At 43.1% G+C, this 19,909-nt stretch overlaps 1 protein-coding gene across 1 annotated transcript in view; it reads right to left on the reverse strand.

Annotated features, from left to right (window-relative positions):
- Pex23 (peroxin 23) overlaps positions 1 to 19,909 on the reverse strand; it is a 113,956-nt gene that overhangs the window by 23,793 nt on the left and 70,254 nt on the right. The window contains exons 15-17 of the mRNA XM_068353780.1: positions 9,041 to 9,163; positions 6,750 to 6,869; positions 6,286 to 6,440 (exon numbers count right to left, since the gene is read on the reverse strand). Of these exons, the coding sequence (XP_068209881.1) occupies positions 6,286 to 6,440; positions 6,750 to 6,869; positions 9,041 to 9,163 (398 nt within the window). The remainder of the gene's footprint in view (positions 1 to 6,285; positions 6,441 to 6,749; positions 6,870 to 9,040; positions 9,164 to 19,909) is intronic.

The following is a 19,909-nucleotide window of genomic DNA, read 5'->3' on the forward strand; positions in this document are numbered from 1 at the left end:
GAGAGATAGATGGGAGACGTTGCTAGAGGGGGTTTGCGGACAAACGGGATCTTGTACCCTTCTCTGAGCAACTTCACAGATTGTGCATCTGCGCCCCTTTTCTCCCAGGTCTGCCAGAAGTTCTTGAGTCTGGCTCCCACTGCTGTCTGAAGAAGGTGGCAGTCAGACTCTGCCTTTAAAGGACTTGGTACCTTTCTTCTTCCCACGTCTCCCTTCGGCACGAGCACCTCCTCTGCTGGAGGCTCTGCCACGAAAGGGCGGAATGAATCTGGACGCTGGAGTGTCCATCCTGGGTCTAGATACAGTAGGCAAAGGGGTGGCTTTGCGGGCAGAGGACGCAACCAGGTCATGGGTGTCCTTCTGAATCAAGGAGGCAGCAATCTCCTTTATCAATTCCTCTGGGAAGAGGCACTTTGAGAGAGGAGCAAAAAGAAGTTCCGATCTCTGACACGGTGTTACTCCAGCTGACAGGAACGAGCAAAGGTTTTCCCGTTTCTTGAGGACCCCGGAAACGAACGAAGTCGCAAGCTCACTGGATCCGTCACGTATGGCCTTGTCCATGCAGGACATAATGAGCAAGGAAGCTTCCTTGTCAGAAGGGGAGATCTTCCTGCTCAAAGCTCCCAGACACCAGTCCAAAAAGTTAAAAACCTCGAAGGCTCTGAACACTCCTTTCAACAGATGGTCTAAGTCTGAAGGAGACCAACATATCTTAGAGCGTCTCATGGCTAGCCTGCGGGGAGAGTCTACTAGACTTGAGAAGTCGCCCTGGGCAGAGGCAGGAACTCCCAAGCCGAGAACTTCTCCCGTGGCATACCAGACGCTCGATCTGGAAGAGAGTCTCGCAGGGGGAAACGTAAATGCTGTCTTCCCAAGGTTCTTTTTGGACTGCATCCAATCTCCCAACACTCGTAAAGCTCTCTTGGACGAGCGGGCGAGGACGAGTTTTGTAAAGGCAGGCGCGGATGACTGCGTGCCTAAAGCAAACTCAGATGGAGGAGAGCGTGGGGCCGCAGATACAAACTGATCAGGATACATCTCCCTGAACAGTGCAAGAACTTTCCTAAAGTCCAAGGAGGGTTGCGTGGTCTTGGGTTCGTCGATGTCCGTATGCGGGTCGTCAATGTGTGCAGCGTCGTCATCATCAGAGAGTCCATCATATGAAAACTGAGGAGGAAGCGGCAAAGGAGTAGGAATCGGCTGGTCAGCTGAGTCCGGCAGCACGGGTGCACGCGTGACTGAACCGGACGCAACGTCATGGAACTGTTGCCCAGTCTGTGAACTGGCAACAACCATAGCAGCGCGGGGACGCAAAGCGTCTACTCCAGACTGTCTAGTCTGCTGTGGGCGAGTAGAGGTAACCACACTGGGTTGCGGAGGTTGACGCACCGCGTCAAAACAAAACAACTTAGGCTGTTGTTGTAACTCGCGAACGTCAACGGAAGGTTCCGTGCGTCGCTGAACGTCAACATGCGGCTGGCAGGGTACACTGGAACGCATGGGTAACGGGACTCTCACAGCTGGAGTGCGGGAGAAGGTAGCCTCAGCGTCCACTGGACGCACAACCGTGGGTGGTTGTAGGCTAGAGGTTGGTGCAGCGTCAACCTTCTCCGCACGAAAGTCCTGCATCAATGACGTTAACTGTGACTGCATGGACTGCAGCAAAGACCACTTAGGGTCTACTGGAGCAGGTGCGGCAACAGACGGTGTTACTGCCTGATGCGGTACCGCTTTGCCTCTCTTAGGAGGTGAGCAGTCATCGGAAGACTGCAGCGAGTCCGAACTGACCCAGTGGCTACAACTGGGCCGTTGGACTTGCGCGGAAGGGACCGACTTGCGCTTAAGAGGCCGCGAGACCTTGGTCCATGGTTTCTTCCGAGAAAACTCTTCCGCAGACGAGGAATAAATGGGCTCTCTCGTCTTCGTGTGGGTGGGGCGATCTTGGTTAGATACGCCCGAAACCACGGAGGGAATGTCTGTTCGCTGATTAAAGCCTCTCGAACCCTTTGGTCGTACGACATTGCTTCTCCCCTGGGCTTGGGAGCTTGCAAGAGGTCCCGGACTGGGAGGACGACAGGCACGAACAGACGAACCCTCAAGCGCAACACTATCTACAACACTTTCCACAACACTACCACTCACTTTGTCACTACCCACTGCACTCTTACACTTCAACTCCTTGACGTCTGCCATGAGTTGGTTACGGTCACTAGCCAATGACTCGACTCTCTCACCCAGAGCCTGGATGGCACGCATCATATCTGCCATTGAAGGTTGTTGAGTGCTAGAAGGGGGATCAGGAGCAACCACTACAGGGGAAGGAATAGGTTGTGGGGCATGAGGAGAGGAAAATTCAACGGAGCGAGATGAACTTCTCCTGACTCTATCTCTCTCTAGCCTACGTGTGTATTTCTGGAATTCGATGAAATCGAATTCCGAAAGCCCAACGCATTCCTCACATCGATCTTCCAATTGACAGGTCTTATCCCGACAATTGGAACAAACGGTGTGAGGATCGATAGAGGCCTTCGGAAGACGCCTTGAACAGTCCCTAGCATTACATTTCCTGAACTTAGGGACTTGAGAAGGGTCAGCCATTTTGAATAGTCAAAGGGGAATTCAAAATCTATCCAAAGTCGTCAACAAATAATCCAAATTCAACAAAAGAATGCAAGGATGTATTGAAGATAACGTCTGCAAAGCGAAAGCTCAAAACTAGAAATGTGTACTTCACCAAAATATGTGTAAACCAATCCAGTAAGCAACAGCGAATTTAGTAGGTCTTGCCGGTGGCACGACAGAGAGAAAATTGAGTTCTGTGTTTACATTGAGTACTGAGTACCTGCACGACAGATGGCGCTGTTGAAGTACACCCCCTACCTGCATAGCGATCGCTGGCGGATTTTGAGCGTAGAGTTTTTCTGTCGGGCAGCAGAGCTGCAGCTTATATAATCACCGGCTAAGTTTAATATTGAAAAATTTTATTTTCATTGTTTATTCTTCTATTGTAGTTTATTTATTTCCTTGTTTCCTTTCATCACTGGGCTATTTTTCCCTGTTGGAGCCCTTGGGTTTATAGGATCTTGCTTTTACAACTAGGGTTACAGCCTAGCTTATAATAGCAATAATAATAATAATGGAAGTAAGGCGCAAGATGAAGTCTGGAAAGTAACCAAGTGGAATATGTACCAGTTTTACTGCAGGTGACACTGGAGATTGTGTGAATTGTTAAGCATAGAGTCATGGAGTAAGAATATGATGTTTTGGTTGTAGGACAGAGGCTGAAGGAAGTCAAACTATTTTTCTTACCATATCAAAGATATAAAAAAGAAAATTTAAGCAAAACTAGAACGTAAGGATAAATGATTCTTTCATCATGGGAAGTAGAACAGAACATTAGAAGTTTACAGTACAATTTACTCACATATAGAAAAAAAATTCTAATAATAATATTTGTTATTCTTATACTTGCCTAATGTTTACATTGCACTCACTCAAGCTGTGTCAATATCTACCTTAAAATAATAGTTTCATGTTCTCTCTTCTTGCAAAATACCTCCCACTCCGGGAACCACCACACCATCTGAGAGTTGAAAGCCACTAACCAGTCAATGATACAATATACTGACCTCATCATCATCAGTCTTGAAGAAAATAATTATCATTAGCCTCTTGATATCACTGATCAATGTATATGAACATCATGGCTGTATAAAAATAACATGTTATCATTAAAATTTTATTTATTTTTATGAACCTCCCCTGATTTTCATAATGCTGACTCCTACACTCTGATGGAGGTGGGACACCAGTGAAGGAAAGAGGGGTAAATTATAGAATTAAAATACAGTATCCTCCTCCTTCATGGATTTTGTAATGAGTAGAACAGTCGGAGATGGTGGAGAAGGATTGGACTGAGTTGGTGATAGGAATTAAGCAGACCTAGAGTATGCCGATAATACTTGTCCTTGTTAGCAGAACACCATAGGATTTGCAATGCTTACTCACCAGAATGCATGAAATATCATAGGAGGTTGGGCTCAAGATAAATAAAAGAAAGAGATGATGAGAACAGAGTATGCAATGGAAGATGAAATTTCATTAGAAGGAGAAAGGATTAATGAGGTAGAATTATTAAAGTATTTAGGAACAATGATCTCCAATACAGGGTCTTTAGAATTAGAGTTTAGTGAAAGGTTGAAAAAGGCAAATCAGACAATGGCTAGGTTATGTAAAATTTAGAAATCAAATCACCTGAAATTACATATAAAATCAGACTATATATCAGTTTAGTGAGATCAGTGTTACTCTATGGACATGAGTCATGGAATGAAAATGAAACAATCTCCAATAGATTTAGTAGATCTGAGAACAAAGCCCTCAAAAGGATATTGGGATTTAAGTAGCAGGACAGGATTAGAAATGGAACTATAAGAGACTACTCGAGTGCCATATGTGGATGAGATCATGATGAGGGGCTGATGGAGATGATTTGGGCATGCTTTTTGCACTCCCCAATAGAGATTAGCTCACCAAACATTCAGCTAGGCTCCACAAGGCATTAGAAGAGTTGGAAGACCCAGACCTACATGGCTGAGGACTATGAAGCGTGTAGTAGATGATGAATGGAGAAGTATTGAATTAAAAGCTCAAGATAGAGACGACTGGCGAAATCTAACCGAGGCCCTTTGCGTCAATAGGCATAGGAGGAGATGATGATGATGAAAATACAGTATAAAATAATTAAAATTTTAGACTTGATGGTATCCTTTAGATACAAGACTCCAGATTGTTTTTCTAAAGATATTCTAAATACCATACAGTATTTGAAAAATAAGAATATCATAAATTATTCTGAGCCCTAACCTTCCAGGCTTTTATAATATTCATATAAAAAAATTTTGCGAGTTTCTGTGACCAAGCTTTTAAGTAGAAATGACTTTGCATTTTTGGACAAAGGATAATTTGGTATTCTAATCCCACATAGTAAATTGACATCCACAGTTTGTCCAAAAATTAATGAACAAAGATGTCTCTTTTTTATGAAATGCTTACATCCATTGTTAAAGAGGGGAAGCAAAGAAATTGTGGCAGACCCTTGGTCTTCTGCTAATATTTACTCTAAAGCTTATCTTAAAAGATATGGAATGCAGTATGCAGTTTATTATGCATTTAGCTGACCCCAATTCTAATAGGAAAAGCATTTTAGCCGTAAAACGTGCAAGTGAAGGATTTTAGAATACTTCAAAAGTCAAACCTTTTAAATACTATAAAACCCAATCCAAATCCCAAAAAGTAAACTTGTTTACTGAAGGCTTTTAATGCTTAAAGTCTTAAACACATTCATTATAATGCCTGAAACTGATATATCTAATCTCAGATGCTTAAATACACAATTAAGCATTGAGCTATATCCCTTAAAGGCTCGAAATGAAAATTCTTTTCATAAAAGGATAACACAAATTGTCAACAATATTATCAAAGAGAGTTCAAGTCATTGGTACATTCCTAAATTGACACCATTAAAAATAAACACACTAGTGTCTTTCATATAAAATAATGGTGGAATCTTTTTAGATCCTATAATGGACAATCTACAGAGTTGCAGAGACTAGGTTTTGAGAATGCGATGAATAGATTCTCCAGATGGTTAAATGAAGAACAGGTGTGTAGATGAATCACTTATAAATTGGTTGTCTGACCAGATAGGTCTCTACGGTAATCTTCTTGAGCACTCCGGCAGCAGAGGCCACAGATTGGGACTATTCCCCTTGTTACCAGAACTGGTTTATAAGAATCATTCTACTGTTTGGAGAGAGCCTGAACTTATTTCACACTTTCTAAATCATGGCAAATAATAGGACTGTACAATGCCACTGATAAACACAATACTGAGGCCGCTGGTCGGTATACGTTTACATTGCACAAAGCCAGGACAAATTTTAGTCACATTGCAATTTATTAGTTCAGTCATGAATTACCAAAATTTAAATTGTATAGCAAGGTGGAATAAAAAACATTCAATTAAACATAAATGGAGAGATGAACTGAAAATGAGAAGGTAAATAGTAATGTTATTCGTTAGTAGGTTACCATCAACTGACTGAGAACAAGAAATGTTTATTTTGGGGTAGACATTAACACAGCTTCAAGTAGAAGCAATATGAATATCAGTGGAGTTTTATAAAAATAACAAAAGCACAATAGCTACAAATAAACAATATATGCACTGTGCTAGATTCATATGAATATTGACTCTCTCAAATGGAAAAAAATAAACAAAACTTGCCTTTATACAGCCCTCCTCCTGTTGCTCCCGTATAAGTGAAAACATGATAATCATGAGAAATACCCCAAGTGACACCACCAGCACCGCCTTCGACACGGAGTAAATGCCCTCCTAAGCCTCTCCAATACCACTCGCATAACTGTCGTTCACCCTATGGAAAAAGACAAAGTTGTTTTAGCTCCTTGTTCTTATTTCATGTGTGCAGGCTTGAAATCAAGTTCCACCTGACTAAAATTATAATTTCATTGAATCTCTTCAATAGTAAAAATTATCAATAACTTTTCCTTTAGTTGTTCCTAAAATAAAACTAATAATAATGTTAAGAGATTCAAATGTTCATGATTAGTACTTTAAAAATTTTATTAATTAAAATTTCTTATAAAAACTGACAAGCTGCCTTATTAGTCAACATTGCAAATGAAAATCTACATTAAAAATGACAATAGAATACATTACTTACAGCTCCATGGTTGTAAGTAATTGAATCTATACTAATGGAACCTCTCACACAAATATGACTAATCTCCGTTGTATGTAGGCGATGTTTGAAGCTGCACCAAAATTTGTCATTCACTGATATCTGAAAGAAGTTCTAAAAATAATAACAAAGAATACAAAAAAAATCTGCAATATAAATAAAAATATAAAAAACTGAATTGTACATACAAATCCAATCAATCTTACAAATACAGATTTCAATGTTCGTGATGGCGCCGAACTTTGTTTTTTGTCCAGAAAAAAGGGTAGGCTTATTTCCCTGGTATCACCTGGACCTGCAGAAAAGCATTCACCAAAAACCTCATATTTCATGAGTTAAACTGACAACAACTTGTACTCATTTTTTTTTCAGCAGCATTTAAAGGTTAAAAGTTTCAGTTCCAATTTCATCTGAAGAGATACTTAACAGAAAATAAGCCAGGCAAGCCATACACACCCATATTTGTTTGCCTCCGGGCTATGGTATATACTCACATAAACCTATACATATTAATTTAAAAGATTCAAAGTAATTATATGTACAAAGAGAGAGATTTATCCTAATAAATTACTAAGAATTTACTTATTCTATTGCTATTATGTAATTCTTATTTCCATATATTGGTGGACGGTGCTAGATCCAATATTTGTGTATAAACATCAATCATGCACCTTCGTGGTTGCTAAGGCCTACATATACAGTCATATCAAGTAGATACCTCTTCAGTAAAATTAGCAAGACAGAAGTTGTGTTTATCAAAATTGCCCTATTCACAAGTCTTACACACTGTGAGGCCTTAGGTGATAGAATTAAATGCTCTATAAATACAGTATGTGCATTATAAAGTGAAAAATAAAAGGAGTTTATCTGTAGTTTTGAATATTTTTCATAAATTAAATTTGTATTTTATTATTATTATTATTGTTATTGTTGTTAGCTAAGCTACAACTCTATTAGAAAAGCAGGATGTTATAAACCCTATAAGGTCTCCAACAGGGAAAATAGCCCAGTGAGGAAGAAAAATGAGGAAACATAGAATAGTGTGTCTGAATGTACCCTCAAACAAGAGAACTCTTAACCCAAGACAGTGGAAGACCACGGTACAGACGCCATAGTAACACTTGAGACTAGAAAACAATGGCTTCATTTTGGAGTGTCCTTCTCCTAGAAGAGCTTCTTACCATAGCTAAAGTCTCTTCTACCCTTACCAAGTGGAAATTAGCCACTGAACAATTGCAGTGTTATCTTAGTGTTGTCAGGTGTTGGAGGAAGGAAGGATATGTGTAAATAATAGACCAGATTATTTGGTGTATATATAGGTAAAAGAAAAATGAACCGTAACCAGAGAGTGATTGATCAGCCACGGGGGGGGGGGGGGGGGGGGGGGGGGGGAATCCAGCCTCAACTTGGTACCGGTCCCAAGCCCCGGTTAATGGGGAGGGTTGGCGGCAGGAAAGGCATCTGGCCATGAAAAATTTGCCAAAACGAATATGGTCAGTGAATATAATATAATTATCAGAATAAAATTAATGCTAGATGGAGAAAGCTGGCCAGAAACATCAACCCCACATAGAAGTGGGAAAAGATGCAGACAAAGAAGAAGAAGAACCAGAGAGGGATTGATCCAATGTAGTATTATCTGGCCAGTCAAAGAACCCAATAACTTTCTAGCAGTAGTATCTCGGTGGGTGGCTGGACCAGATTATTTGGTGTATATGTAGGCAAAAGAAAAATGAACCGTAACCAGAGAGGTATCGATCCAATGTAGTACTACCTGGCCAATAAAAGAACCCAATAACTTTCTAGCAGTAGTATCTTGGAGGGTGGCTGGTGCCTTGGCCAACCTACTACCTATTGTATATATAATTTTTATCACAACACAATATAAAGCCAAGAGCCACCATAATTTTGGGCCTAAATTCACATTATATTGTGACAAAATACAACTAATTTTTGCAAATTTCACAACACTAAAAGCCCAAATTGCAAAAATAGTGAAGCAATTAGCTGCTAGAAATGCAAGGTCTGACGGGGGCATATTCAAAGCTACAACCATTCTTCCATTGGATGGTAAGCCCTTGGAATAATTGTCTGGAGCCTCTAAGGACTATGAATTCTGACAAATTTTAATTAATGGGTTTGCATAATTTGTTCATTGAAATAGCTACACAATATAAGTGGACTCAAATGAGTTTCCAATATCTACTGTACATAAAAGATAATAATTTGCTACAATTGGCTTTGAACATTATATATGCAATGCAAGGACATACCTTGAAGTCTTTATCATCACAGACAATAGATATTTCGCAGTAATTTCCAGGAGTCAAGTTAAGAAGTGGCTCCTTCTCTTCTGATCCCCATATACCTTTCTTCTTACTATTCAAAACTGCCTTCTGAAAAGAAATGACAAAAACAGTTTATTTAATAAAATTTATTATATCAATACTTGTCTATGAAGTGTGAGCTTCTTAAGCTAAAAAATAACAATCAAAACTTTTCTTTGGGAGCCATCAAGTGTGCTATCAAGACTTAATGCTATTGTCGCCATCTTGGACTAAGAGTCATAGCCTCAAAAAGCTATCATAGTTTGTTAAGACCTGTAACTCAACTACTATATATCAATATAAGTAGGGAGGATCGGGAAATAATGTGACTGACTGTTAAGTTTCAAAATACATCAATAAATTCTATCAATAAAATTTGGTTCCTTTCCATGAGGCTTCCCTAACTACCAAGACTCTTAGGTGTGAAAGTAATAATTGAAATAATCTTAAAATGTTATTTTGATTATAAAATAAATTTTTGAATATACTTACCCGGTGATTATATAGCTGCAACTCTGTTGCTCGACAGACAACTCTACGGAAAAAACTCGCCAGCGATCGGTACACAGGTTGCGGGTGTGCCCAACAGCGCCATCTGTCGACCAGATACCCAGTTCTCAATGTAAACAAAGACTCAATTTTCTCCTCGTCCCACTGCGTCTCTATTGGGGAGGAAGGGAGGGTCATTTAATTTATAATCACCGGGTAAGTATATTCAAAAATTTATTTTATAATCAAAATAAAATTTTTCAATATTTAACTTAGCCGGTGATTATATAGCTGATTCACACCCAGGATGGTGGGTAGAGACCAGTAATATATGTTTACACTTTTATGAGCTAAGAGTTTTTTATTTCATTTTAGAAGTTATCAAAATAACAAAAACAAAATAAATAGGTACCTGGTAAGGAAGTCGACTTGAACAATTACTCTGCCTTTTAAGTACGTCTTCCTTACAGAGCCTCGCGATCCTCTTAGGATGCTGATCGACCCCTAGGATCTGAAGTATCAAGGGTTGCAACCCATACAACAGGACCTCATCAAACCCCTAATCTAGGCGCTCTCAAGAAATGACTTTGACCACCCGCCAAATCAACCAGGATGCGAAAGGCTTCTTAGCCTTCCGGACAACCCATAAAAAAACAACATTTCAAGAGACAGATTAAAAGGATAAGGAATTAGGGAATTGTAGTGGTTGAGCCCTCACCCACTACTGCACTTGCTGCTACGAATGGTCCCAGTGTGTAGCAGTTCTTGTAAAGAGACTGGACATCTTTCAAGTAAAATGACGCGAACACTGACTTGCTTCTCCAATAGGTTGCGTCCATTATACTTTGCAGAGATATATTTTGCTTAAAGGCCACGGAAGTTGTTACAGCTCTAACTTCGTGCGTCTTCACCTTAAGCAAAGTTCGGTCTTCCTCACTCAGATGTGAATGAGCTTCTCATATTAACAATCTGATAAAGTCTGACCAAGCATTCTTTGACATAGGCAAGGATGGTTTCTTAACTGAACACCATAAAGCTTCAGATTGGCCTTGTAAAGGTTTAGTACGCTTTAAATAGAACTTAAGAGCTCTAACAGGGCATAAGACTCTTTCTAGTTCATTGCCTACGATCTCTGATAAGCTGGGGATATCGAAAGATTTAGGCCAAGGCCGAGAAGGCAGCTCATTTTTGGCTAGAAAACCAAGTTGTAGCGAACAAGTGGCTTTTTCTGACGAAAATCCGATGTTCTTGCTGAAGACATGAATCTCACTGACTCTTTTAGCCGAGGCTAAGCATACCAGGAAAAGAGTCTTAAGAGTGAGATCTTTTAGGGAGGCTGATTGTAACGGCTCCAACCTGTCTGACATGAAGAATCTTAGTACCACGTCTAAATTCCATCCAGGGGTAGCCAAACGACGCTCCTTGGTGGTCTCAAAAGACTTAAGGAGGTCTTGCAGATCTTTATGTTTGGAAAGATCTAAGCCTCTATGCCGGAAGACCGATGCCAACATACTTTTGTAGCCCTTGATAGTGGGAGCTGAAAGGGATCGTCCTTTTCTCAGGTATAAGAGAAAAAACAGCTATTTGAGCTACAGAGGTACTGGTCGAGGATACAGAAACTGACTTGCACCAGTCTCGGAAGACTTCCCACTTCGATTGGTAGACTCTAATGGAAGACGCTCTCCTTGCTCTAGCAATCACACTGGCTGCTTCCTTCGAAAAGCCTCTAGCTCTCGAGAGTCTTTCGATAGTCTGAAGGCAGTCAGACGAAGAGCATGGAGGCTTTGGAGTACCTTCTTTACGTGTGGCTGACGTAGAAGGTCTACCCTTAGAGGAAGACTACTGGGAACGTCTACTAACCATCGAAGTATCTCGGTGAACCATTCTCTCGCGGGCCAGAGGGAAGCAACTAACGTCAACCTTGTCCCTTCGTGAGAGGCGAACTTCTGCAGTACCTTGTTGACAATCTTGAACGGTGGGAATGCGTAGAGATCCAGATATGACCAATCTAGGAGGAAAGCATCTATATGTATTGCTGCTGGGTCCGGGACTGGAGAGCAATAGATTGGAAGCCTCTTGGTCAGCGAGGTTGCAAAGAGATCTATGGATGGTTTTACCCCAAGTGGCCCAAAGTCTCTTGCACACATCCTTGTGGAGGGTCCATTCGGTTGGAATTACTTGCCCTTTCCGACTGAGACAATCTGCTATGACGTTCAAGTCGCCTTGGATGAACCTCGTTACTAGGGAGATGTCTTGACCTTTTGACCAGATGAGCAGGTCCCTTGCGATCTCGTACAACGTCAGTGAGTGGGTACCTCCTTGTTTGGAGATGTACGCCAAGGCCGTGGTGATGTCCGAGTTAACTTCCATCACTTTGCCTCGAAGGAGAGACTTGAAGCTTTTCAAGGCCAGATGTACTGCCAACAGCTCATTGCAGTTGATATGCATGCTCCTCTGACTCGAGTTCCACAGTCCTGAGCATTCCCGACCGTCTAGTGTCGCGCCCCAGCCCACGTCCGATGCGTCCGAGAAGAGAACGTGGTTGGGAGTCTGAACAGCCAGGGGAAGACCCTCTCTTAGGTTGATATTGTCCTTCCACCAAGTCAGACAAGACTTTATCTTTTCGGAAACCGGGATCGAGACCGCTTCTAGCGTCTTGTCCTTTTTCCAGTGAAAAGCTAGATGGTATTGAAGAGGACGGAGGTGTAGTCTTCCTAGTGACACAAATTGTTCCACGGATGACAGCGTCCCTACCAGACTCATCCACAGCCTGACTGAGCAGCGTTTCTTCTTCAGCATCTTCTGGATGGATAGCAGGGCTTGATCTATTCTGGGGGCTGATCGTCTTGTTGTTCAGCAACGTCCTCATCAGAGGGTTCCTCATCCGAAAACTGATGAGGAAACGGCAACGGAGTGGGCAACGTCTGGCTCGCTGAGTCCGGTCGCACTGGTGCATGCGTGACGGAGCCGGACGCAACATCATGGAACTGCTGCACAGTCTGTGAACTGTCAACAACCATGGGTGCGCGAGGAAGCACAGCGTCAACCCGAGACTGTCTAGACCGTCTGGGTTGTGCAGTCAACACCCTACCGGGTTGCTGAGGTTGACGCACTGCGTCAAAACAAGTCACCTCTGCTGGTTGTTGAACGTCCTGAACGTCAACAACCACCTCCGAGCGTCGCTTAACGTCAACGTGCGGCTGGCAACCCACACTGGGTCGCATCGGTGGAGGAACCACCTCAACTGGCAGACGCGAGTAGGTTACCTCAGCGTCAACAGGGCGCACAACCGACCGGTTGGAAGGTTGTTGGCCAGAAGGTTCGGTAGCAACCTTCTCCGCATTAAAGTCCTCTATCAAGGACGCAAGCTTGGACTGCCTGTCTTGCAGCAAAGCCCATTTAGGGTCTACGGGAGCAGGTGCGGCAACAGACGGGGTTAGCGACTGAGGCGGTACCGCTTACCATCCCTGAAAGCCTTGTTATGCATGACATAATTGTACAGCAAAACTTCAAAGGCTCGAAAACAGCTGTGAAGTTGACCTGTAAAAAACTTGGAGCGTCTCCTGGCCAGGCGCCAGGGAGAGTCTACGAGAATTGAGAAGTCTATCTGGGCAGAGGCATGAACTCCCAAGCCGAGAACTTCTCTCGTGTCATATCAGACTCTCGCTCTATAAACCAGTTTAAAAAAAGGGAAAGCAAAGGCTGTATCCCCCAAACTCCTCCTGGTGAAAAACCAGTCGCCTAGCCAACGTAAAGCTCTCTAGGAGAGCGAGAGAGCACTAGCTTAAAAACAACGGCTTCGAAGTAGCTAGGCCTAGTGTAAGCTCTGACGTTTAGGCGAACGAGGAGCAGCAGTTACAAAAAGATCTGGACAAAGATCCTTAAAAAAATCATCATGATTTAATCAAAGTCCATAGGGGGCTAAGCAGCTTTAGGCTCCTCTCCATCTGACAGAGTCCTCAAGGGAATATCAGTAGGAGGGGGAACAGCAACTTCCTCATCTACAGGAACCTTGTCCGATAAAAGCTGAGTCTCAAGCAAGGGAGAGACCTACCGTGGTGGCAATGCTTTACAAGCAGAGTCCACACTCACTGGTGCATTAGTAGCGGACCAGAACGCAACGTCATGTAACTGCTTGACAGTCTGTGAACTGTCAACAACTGAACTGTCAACCACAACAGGTGCGTGAGGACGCACAGCGTCCACTCGAGACTGCTTTGACTGCCTAGACTGAGCAGTCAAAACAACTCTCGAATGCGGAGGTTGACGCACAGCGTCAAAACAAGTCAACTCCGATTGTTAGTGAACGTCTTGAACGTCAACAGGAGCATCAGCAAGTGACCTAACGTCCAAATGCGGCTGAAAGACCACACGAGACCGCATCGAGTGTGGTTCTAAACAACCTGACTGACGTGACTAAGCTACGCCAACGTCAACAGTAAGCACAAAGGAACGTTAGGTTGGCTGAAAGCCAGGATATCGATGAGATAAACGGCTAGACTCAACGTACTAATCGGCAGAATAGTCTTCCATAAGGAAGGCAAGCATATACTGCATGTCTTGCCATACAACCCATAAAGGATCAACGGAAATGGTTGTGGTAAGAGACGAGGGTAACGTCTGTGACCGCAACACTTTGCCAACAAAAAAAGACTCTCGGCGTCTGTGTTACGCTTTTGTTAGGCGGCGAGCAGTTATCCGATGACTGCATAGGGTCAGAGCTGTCCTAATGGTTGTAACCAGGACGCTGGACCTGTCCTGAAAGGACTGACTTTCGCTTAAGGGCTTCGAAACCTTGTGACAGGTTTCTTATGCGAAAAGCCTTCGGATGACGAGGAGAAACAACGTCTCTCTCGTCTTATGGTAGGGGAGATCTTGGTAAGATACACCCGATACCATAGAGGGAAAACGTCTGTTCGTTGATCAAGGCCTCTCGAACCCATAAGTCGTTTGACATTACTTCTCCCCTGGGCTTGGGAGCATGCAAGAGGTCCCGGACTAGGTGAACGACAGGCACGAACAGACGAACCCTCGGACGCAACACTGTAACACTTTGCGCATATCACTTTATCACTTCGATTTTCTGTTTTGCACTTATTTCACTGAAATCGAAACTTTTACTGATTTCTACCTGAAACACGCAATTCTACCCTTCATTAAAAGGTAGTAATTGCGAAATCAGTCGTATAATGCAAGCTCATTAATACCAGCAAAAAACAGAAAACATATTTTAAGATAAAAAAATCAGTGGCTGGGAAAGAGACTAAACACTAGTTCATATAAACTACGTTTTCAATCTCTCACCGCACATAGCCTGGGGACGAGAATAAAAAACTAAAAAAAAACGTTTTATCCTTCCTCCCCGTACAGCGACTAGGGACGAGAGTAACTCGAGAACAACGTTACCCGCTTGAACGGAACGTTTTCTCTCCTCTCTCTCCCTCCGTCTCTATCTCTCTCTCTCTTCTCTCTTGATTTCGCACCTAAGAGAAGAGCCCAATTATATTTCGTCAAAAAAAAAAACATGTTATTTGACTAAAGGAAAAAACTGAAAGGTTTTTCAAATAAAAAGTTCCTTTAAAATAGAATTTAAAACATTTAAGCTAAGAAAGAATGAACAAAACGTCAGAATCGATTTACTCTTACTGCAAAGTGAAACCGTGATACACTCTCTCTCTATCGTAACGATAGAGCGCATGTTGAACGTCCTGAACGTCAACAACTGCGTAGCATAAATAAACTAAACGTTAGTTCATCTTTGAAAACAGTACGAAGACTATCAAAGAAATTCTTTCATAAAATATTACATTTAAAAAGTTTTAAATCCTTAGCTCTTTAAAAGCTAATTACGATATAAAGGGCTCAACGTTGATTAACTTCGGTTTCCAAGTTAGGACCGCCTATTCTCAGGAAAGGTCGCATATAAACAAAACATTAAAATTTATTTTTATATGTTTATAATAAATGGAAAGTTAATCGAAGAGGCCTAATAAAGGCGGAGAGATATAAAATATATAGAGGAAAATCTATAACGTGATAAGATAATTACAAAAAGCCTAAACACAGTTCCGTCTGAGGGAAGGGTCGGCCATTTAAAGTGAAAGAAAGTCCATACTCTCTTTGTCACCATAATTAAATCTATCCAAAACGAGTTCAAGATTTAAGATGAAGATAAAACACCTGCATAGCGAAAGCTCAAAACTAGAATATAGTACTTCACCAAATAGATGTGAAAAACTCCAGTTTAGCAACAGCGAGTAAAGTACGTCTTGTCGACACCTCGACAGAGAGAAAAATGTTATTTTCCTTAGTAAAATAAATTTTTGAATATACTTACCCGATGATCATATAGCTGTCAGCTCTGCTGCCCGACAGAAAAAACCTACGGGCGGTATACGCCAGCGATCGCTATACAGGTGGGGGTGTACATCAACAGCGCCATCTGTCAAGTAGGTACTCAAGTACTCGATGTCAACATAGAACCAATTTTCTCCTCTGTCCACTGGGTCTCTATTGGGGAGGAAGGGTGGGTCCTTTAATTTATGATCATCGGGTAAGTATATTCAAAAATTTATTTTACTAAGGAAAATAACATTTTTCAATATTAAACTTACCCGATGATCATATAGCTGATTCACACCCAGGGGGGTGGGTAGAGACCAGCATTACATGTTGACATTATTATGAGCTAAGTATTCCGTATTTCATTTTAGCAGTTATTCAAAATGACAAGCATAAAATAAATAAGTACCTGGTAAGGAAGACGACTTGAACAATTACTCTGCCTTTTTAAGTACGTCTTCCTTACAGAGCCTCGCGATCCTCATAGGATGCTGAGCGACTCCTAGGAGCTGAAGTATGAAGGGTTGCAACCCATACTAAAGGTCCTCATCAAAACCTCTAATCTAGGCGCTTCTCAAGAAATGATTTTGACCACCCGCCAAATCAAGTAGGATGCGAAAGGCTTCTTAGCCTTCCGGACAACCCAAAAATATTTCAAGAGAAAGATTAAAAAGGTTCTGGAATTAGGGAATTGTAGTGGTGGAGCCCCCACCACTACTGCACTCGTTGCTACGAATGGTCCCAGAGTGTAGCAGTTCTCGTAAAGAGACTGGACATTCTTAAGATAAAAGACGCGAACCCTGATTTGCTTTTCCAATAGGTTGCGTCGAATATACTTTGCAGAGATCTATTTTGTTTAAAGGCCACGGAAGTTGTGACAGCTTTAACTTCGTGTGTCCTTACCTTCAGCCAAGCTTGGTCTTCCTCATTCAGAAGGGAATGAGCTTCTCGTATTAACAGTCTGATAAAATAGGATAAAGAATTCTCTGACATAGGCAAAGATGGATTCTTAACTGAACACCATAAAGCTTCAGACGGGCCTCGTAAAGGTTTTTAAAATAGAACTTAAGAGCTCTTACAGGACATAATACTCTTTCTAGTTCATTTCCAACCATACGATAAGTTTGGAATATCGAACGATATTGGTCAAGGCCGAGAAGGCAGCTCGTGTTTGGCTAGAAAACCAAGTTGTAGAACATGTAGCCGTTTCGGATGAGAATCCGATGTTCTTGCTGAAGGCATGAATCTCACTGACTCTTTTAGCTGTGGTTAAGCATATCAGGAAAAGAGTCTTAAAGGTGAGATCTTTCAGGGAGGCTGATTGAAGTGGTTCGAACCTGTCTGACATAAGGAATCTTAGAACCACGTCTAAATTCCAACCAGGTGTAACCAAACGACGCTCCTTCGTGGTCTCAAAAGACTTAAGGAGGTCCTGTAGATCTTTATTGTTGGAAAGATCTAAGCCTCTGAGACGGAAGACTGATGCCAACATGCTTCTGTAACCCTTGATAGTGGGAGCTGAAAGAGATCGTTCTTTCCTCAGATATAAGAGGAAGTCAGCTATTTGAGTTACAGAGGTACTGGTCGAGGATACGGATACTGACTTGCACCAGTTTCGGAAGATTTCCCACTTCGATTGGTAGACTCTAAGGGTGGATGTTCTCCTTGCTCTAGCAATCGCTCTGGTTGCCTCCTTCGAAAAACCTCTAGTTCTCGAGAGTCTTTCGATAGTCTGAAGGGAGTCAGACGAAGAGCGTGGAGGCCTTGGAGTACCTTCTTTACGCGTGGCAGACGTAGCAGGTCCACCCTTAGCGGAAGTGTTCTGGGAACGTCTACTAGCCATCGAAGTACCTCGGTGAGTTATTCTCTCGCGGGCCAGAGGGAAGCAACTAGCGTCAACTTTGTCCCTTCGTGAGAGGCAAACTTCTGCAGTACCTTGTTGACAATCTAGAACGGAGGGAATGCATATAGATCTAGATGTGACCAATCTAGTAGAAAGGCATCTATATGAACTACTGCTGGGTCCGGGATAGGTGAGCAAAGTATTGGGAGCCTCTTGGTCATCGAGGTTGCGAAGAGATCTATGGTTGGCTGGCCCCAGGTGGCCCAAAGTCTCTTGCATACATCCTTGTGGAGGGTCCAAAATGTTGGAATTATTTGTCCCTTCCTACTGAGACAATCTGCTATGACTTTCAAGTTGCCTTGGATGAACCTCGTTACTAGTGAAAAGTCTAGACCTGTTGAACAGGAGAGGAGGTCTCTTGCGAACTCGTACCATGTCAGAGAGTAGGTCCCTCCTTGCTTGGAGATGTACGTCAAAGCAGGGTGTTGTCCGTGTTCACCTCCACCACTTGCCTTGAAGGAGAGACCTGAAGCTTTTCCAGGTCAGACGTACTGCCAGAAGCTTCTTGCAGTTGAAATGCATTGTCCTTTGACTCGAGTTCCATAATCCCGAGCATTCCCTACCGCCTAATGTCGCACCCCAGCCTACGTCCGATGCGTCCGAGAAGAGAACGTGGCTGGGAGTCTGAACAGTCAGGGGAAGACCCTTTCAAAGGTTGATAAAGTCCTTTCACCAAGTCAGACCAGACTTTATCTTTCCGGAAACCGGGATCGAGACCGCTTCTAGCGTCTTGTCCTTTTCCAGTGAAAAGCTAGATGATACAGAAGAGGACGGAGGTGTAGTCTTCCAAGTGACACAAATTGAACCACGGATGACAGTGTCCTAACCAGACTCATCCACAGCCTGACAGGGCAGTGTTCCTTCTTCAGCATCCTCTGGATGGATAGCAGGGCTGGGGGTTGATCGTCTTGTTCAGCAATGTCCTCATCAGAGGGTTCCTCATCCGAAACTGATGAGGAAACGGCAACGGAGTGGACAACGTCTGACTCGCTGAATCCGGTCGCACTGGTGGATGCGTGACGGAGCCGGACACAAGATCATGGTACTGCTGCACAGTCTGTGAACTGTCAACCATGGGGACGCGAGGAAGTACAGCGTCAACCCGAAACTGTCTAGACTGTCTGGGTTGTGCAGTCAACCCCCTACCGGGTTGCTGAGGTTGCCGCACTGCGTCACAACAAGTCACCTCTGCTGGTTGTTGAACGTCTTCCTAGTGACATACTGAACGTCCACAACCACCTCCGAGAGTCGCTTAACGTCAACGTGCGACTGGCAACCCACACTGGGTCGCACCGGTGGAGGAACCATCTCAACTGGCGGACGTGAGTAGGATACCTCAGCGTCAACAGGGCGTACAACCAACCGGTAGGAAGGTTGTTGGCTAGAAGGTTCTTCTCCGTAAAAAATCCTCTATCAAGGACACAAGCTTGGACTGCATGTCTTGCAACAAAGCCCATAAGGGTCTATGGGAGCAGGTGTGGCAACAGACGGGGTTAGCGACTGAAGCGGAACCATTTACCATCCCTGGAAGCCTTGTAATGCTTTAATTAAAGTTCATAGGAGGCTAAGCAGCTTAAGGCTCCTCTCCAAATGACAGAGTCCTCAAAGGAATATCAGAAGGAGGGAGAACAGCACTTTCTCATCTACAGGAACCATGTCCGAGAAAAGCTAGGTTATCTCAGTGAGGGTCTCACTGGTGCATAAGCAGCAGACCAGAAGGCAACGTTATGTAACTGCTTGACAGTTTGTGAACTGTCAAAAACTGAACTGTCAACCACAACAGGTGCGTGAGGACATACAGCACTGGTACATTAGTAGCAGAGCAGAAGGCAACGTCATGTAACAGCTTGACAGTCTGTGAGCTGGCAACAACCAAAGCTGTGTGGGTAAGCCTCAACTTCTGACTGACTAGTCTGCTGCGGGCGAGTGGCGGTAACCACAGTGGGTTGCGGAGGCTGACACACCGTGTCAAAACACGGCAGCTTGTGGTAGCTCACGCACGGCAACGGAGTGCTCCGTGTGTCTGTGGGAGTCAGCATGCGTCTGGCAGGGTCGACTGCGCATGGGTGGAGGAGCTCTCA

This window comes from Palaemon carinicauda, chromosome 30 (genome assembly GCF_036898095.1).
Source record: "Palaemon carinicauda isolate YSFRI2023 chromosome 30, ASM3689809v2, whole genome shotgun sequence".
Lineage (NCBI taxonomy): Eukaryota > Metazoa > Arthropoda > Malacostraca > Decapoda > Palaemonidae > Palaemon > Palaemon carinicauda.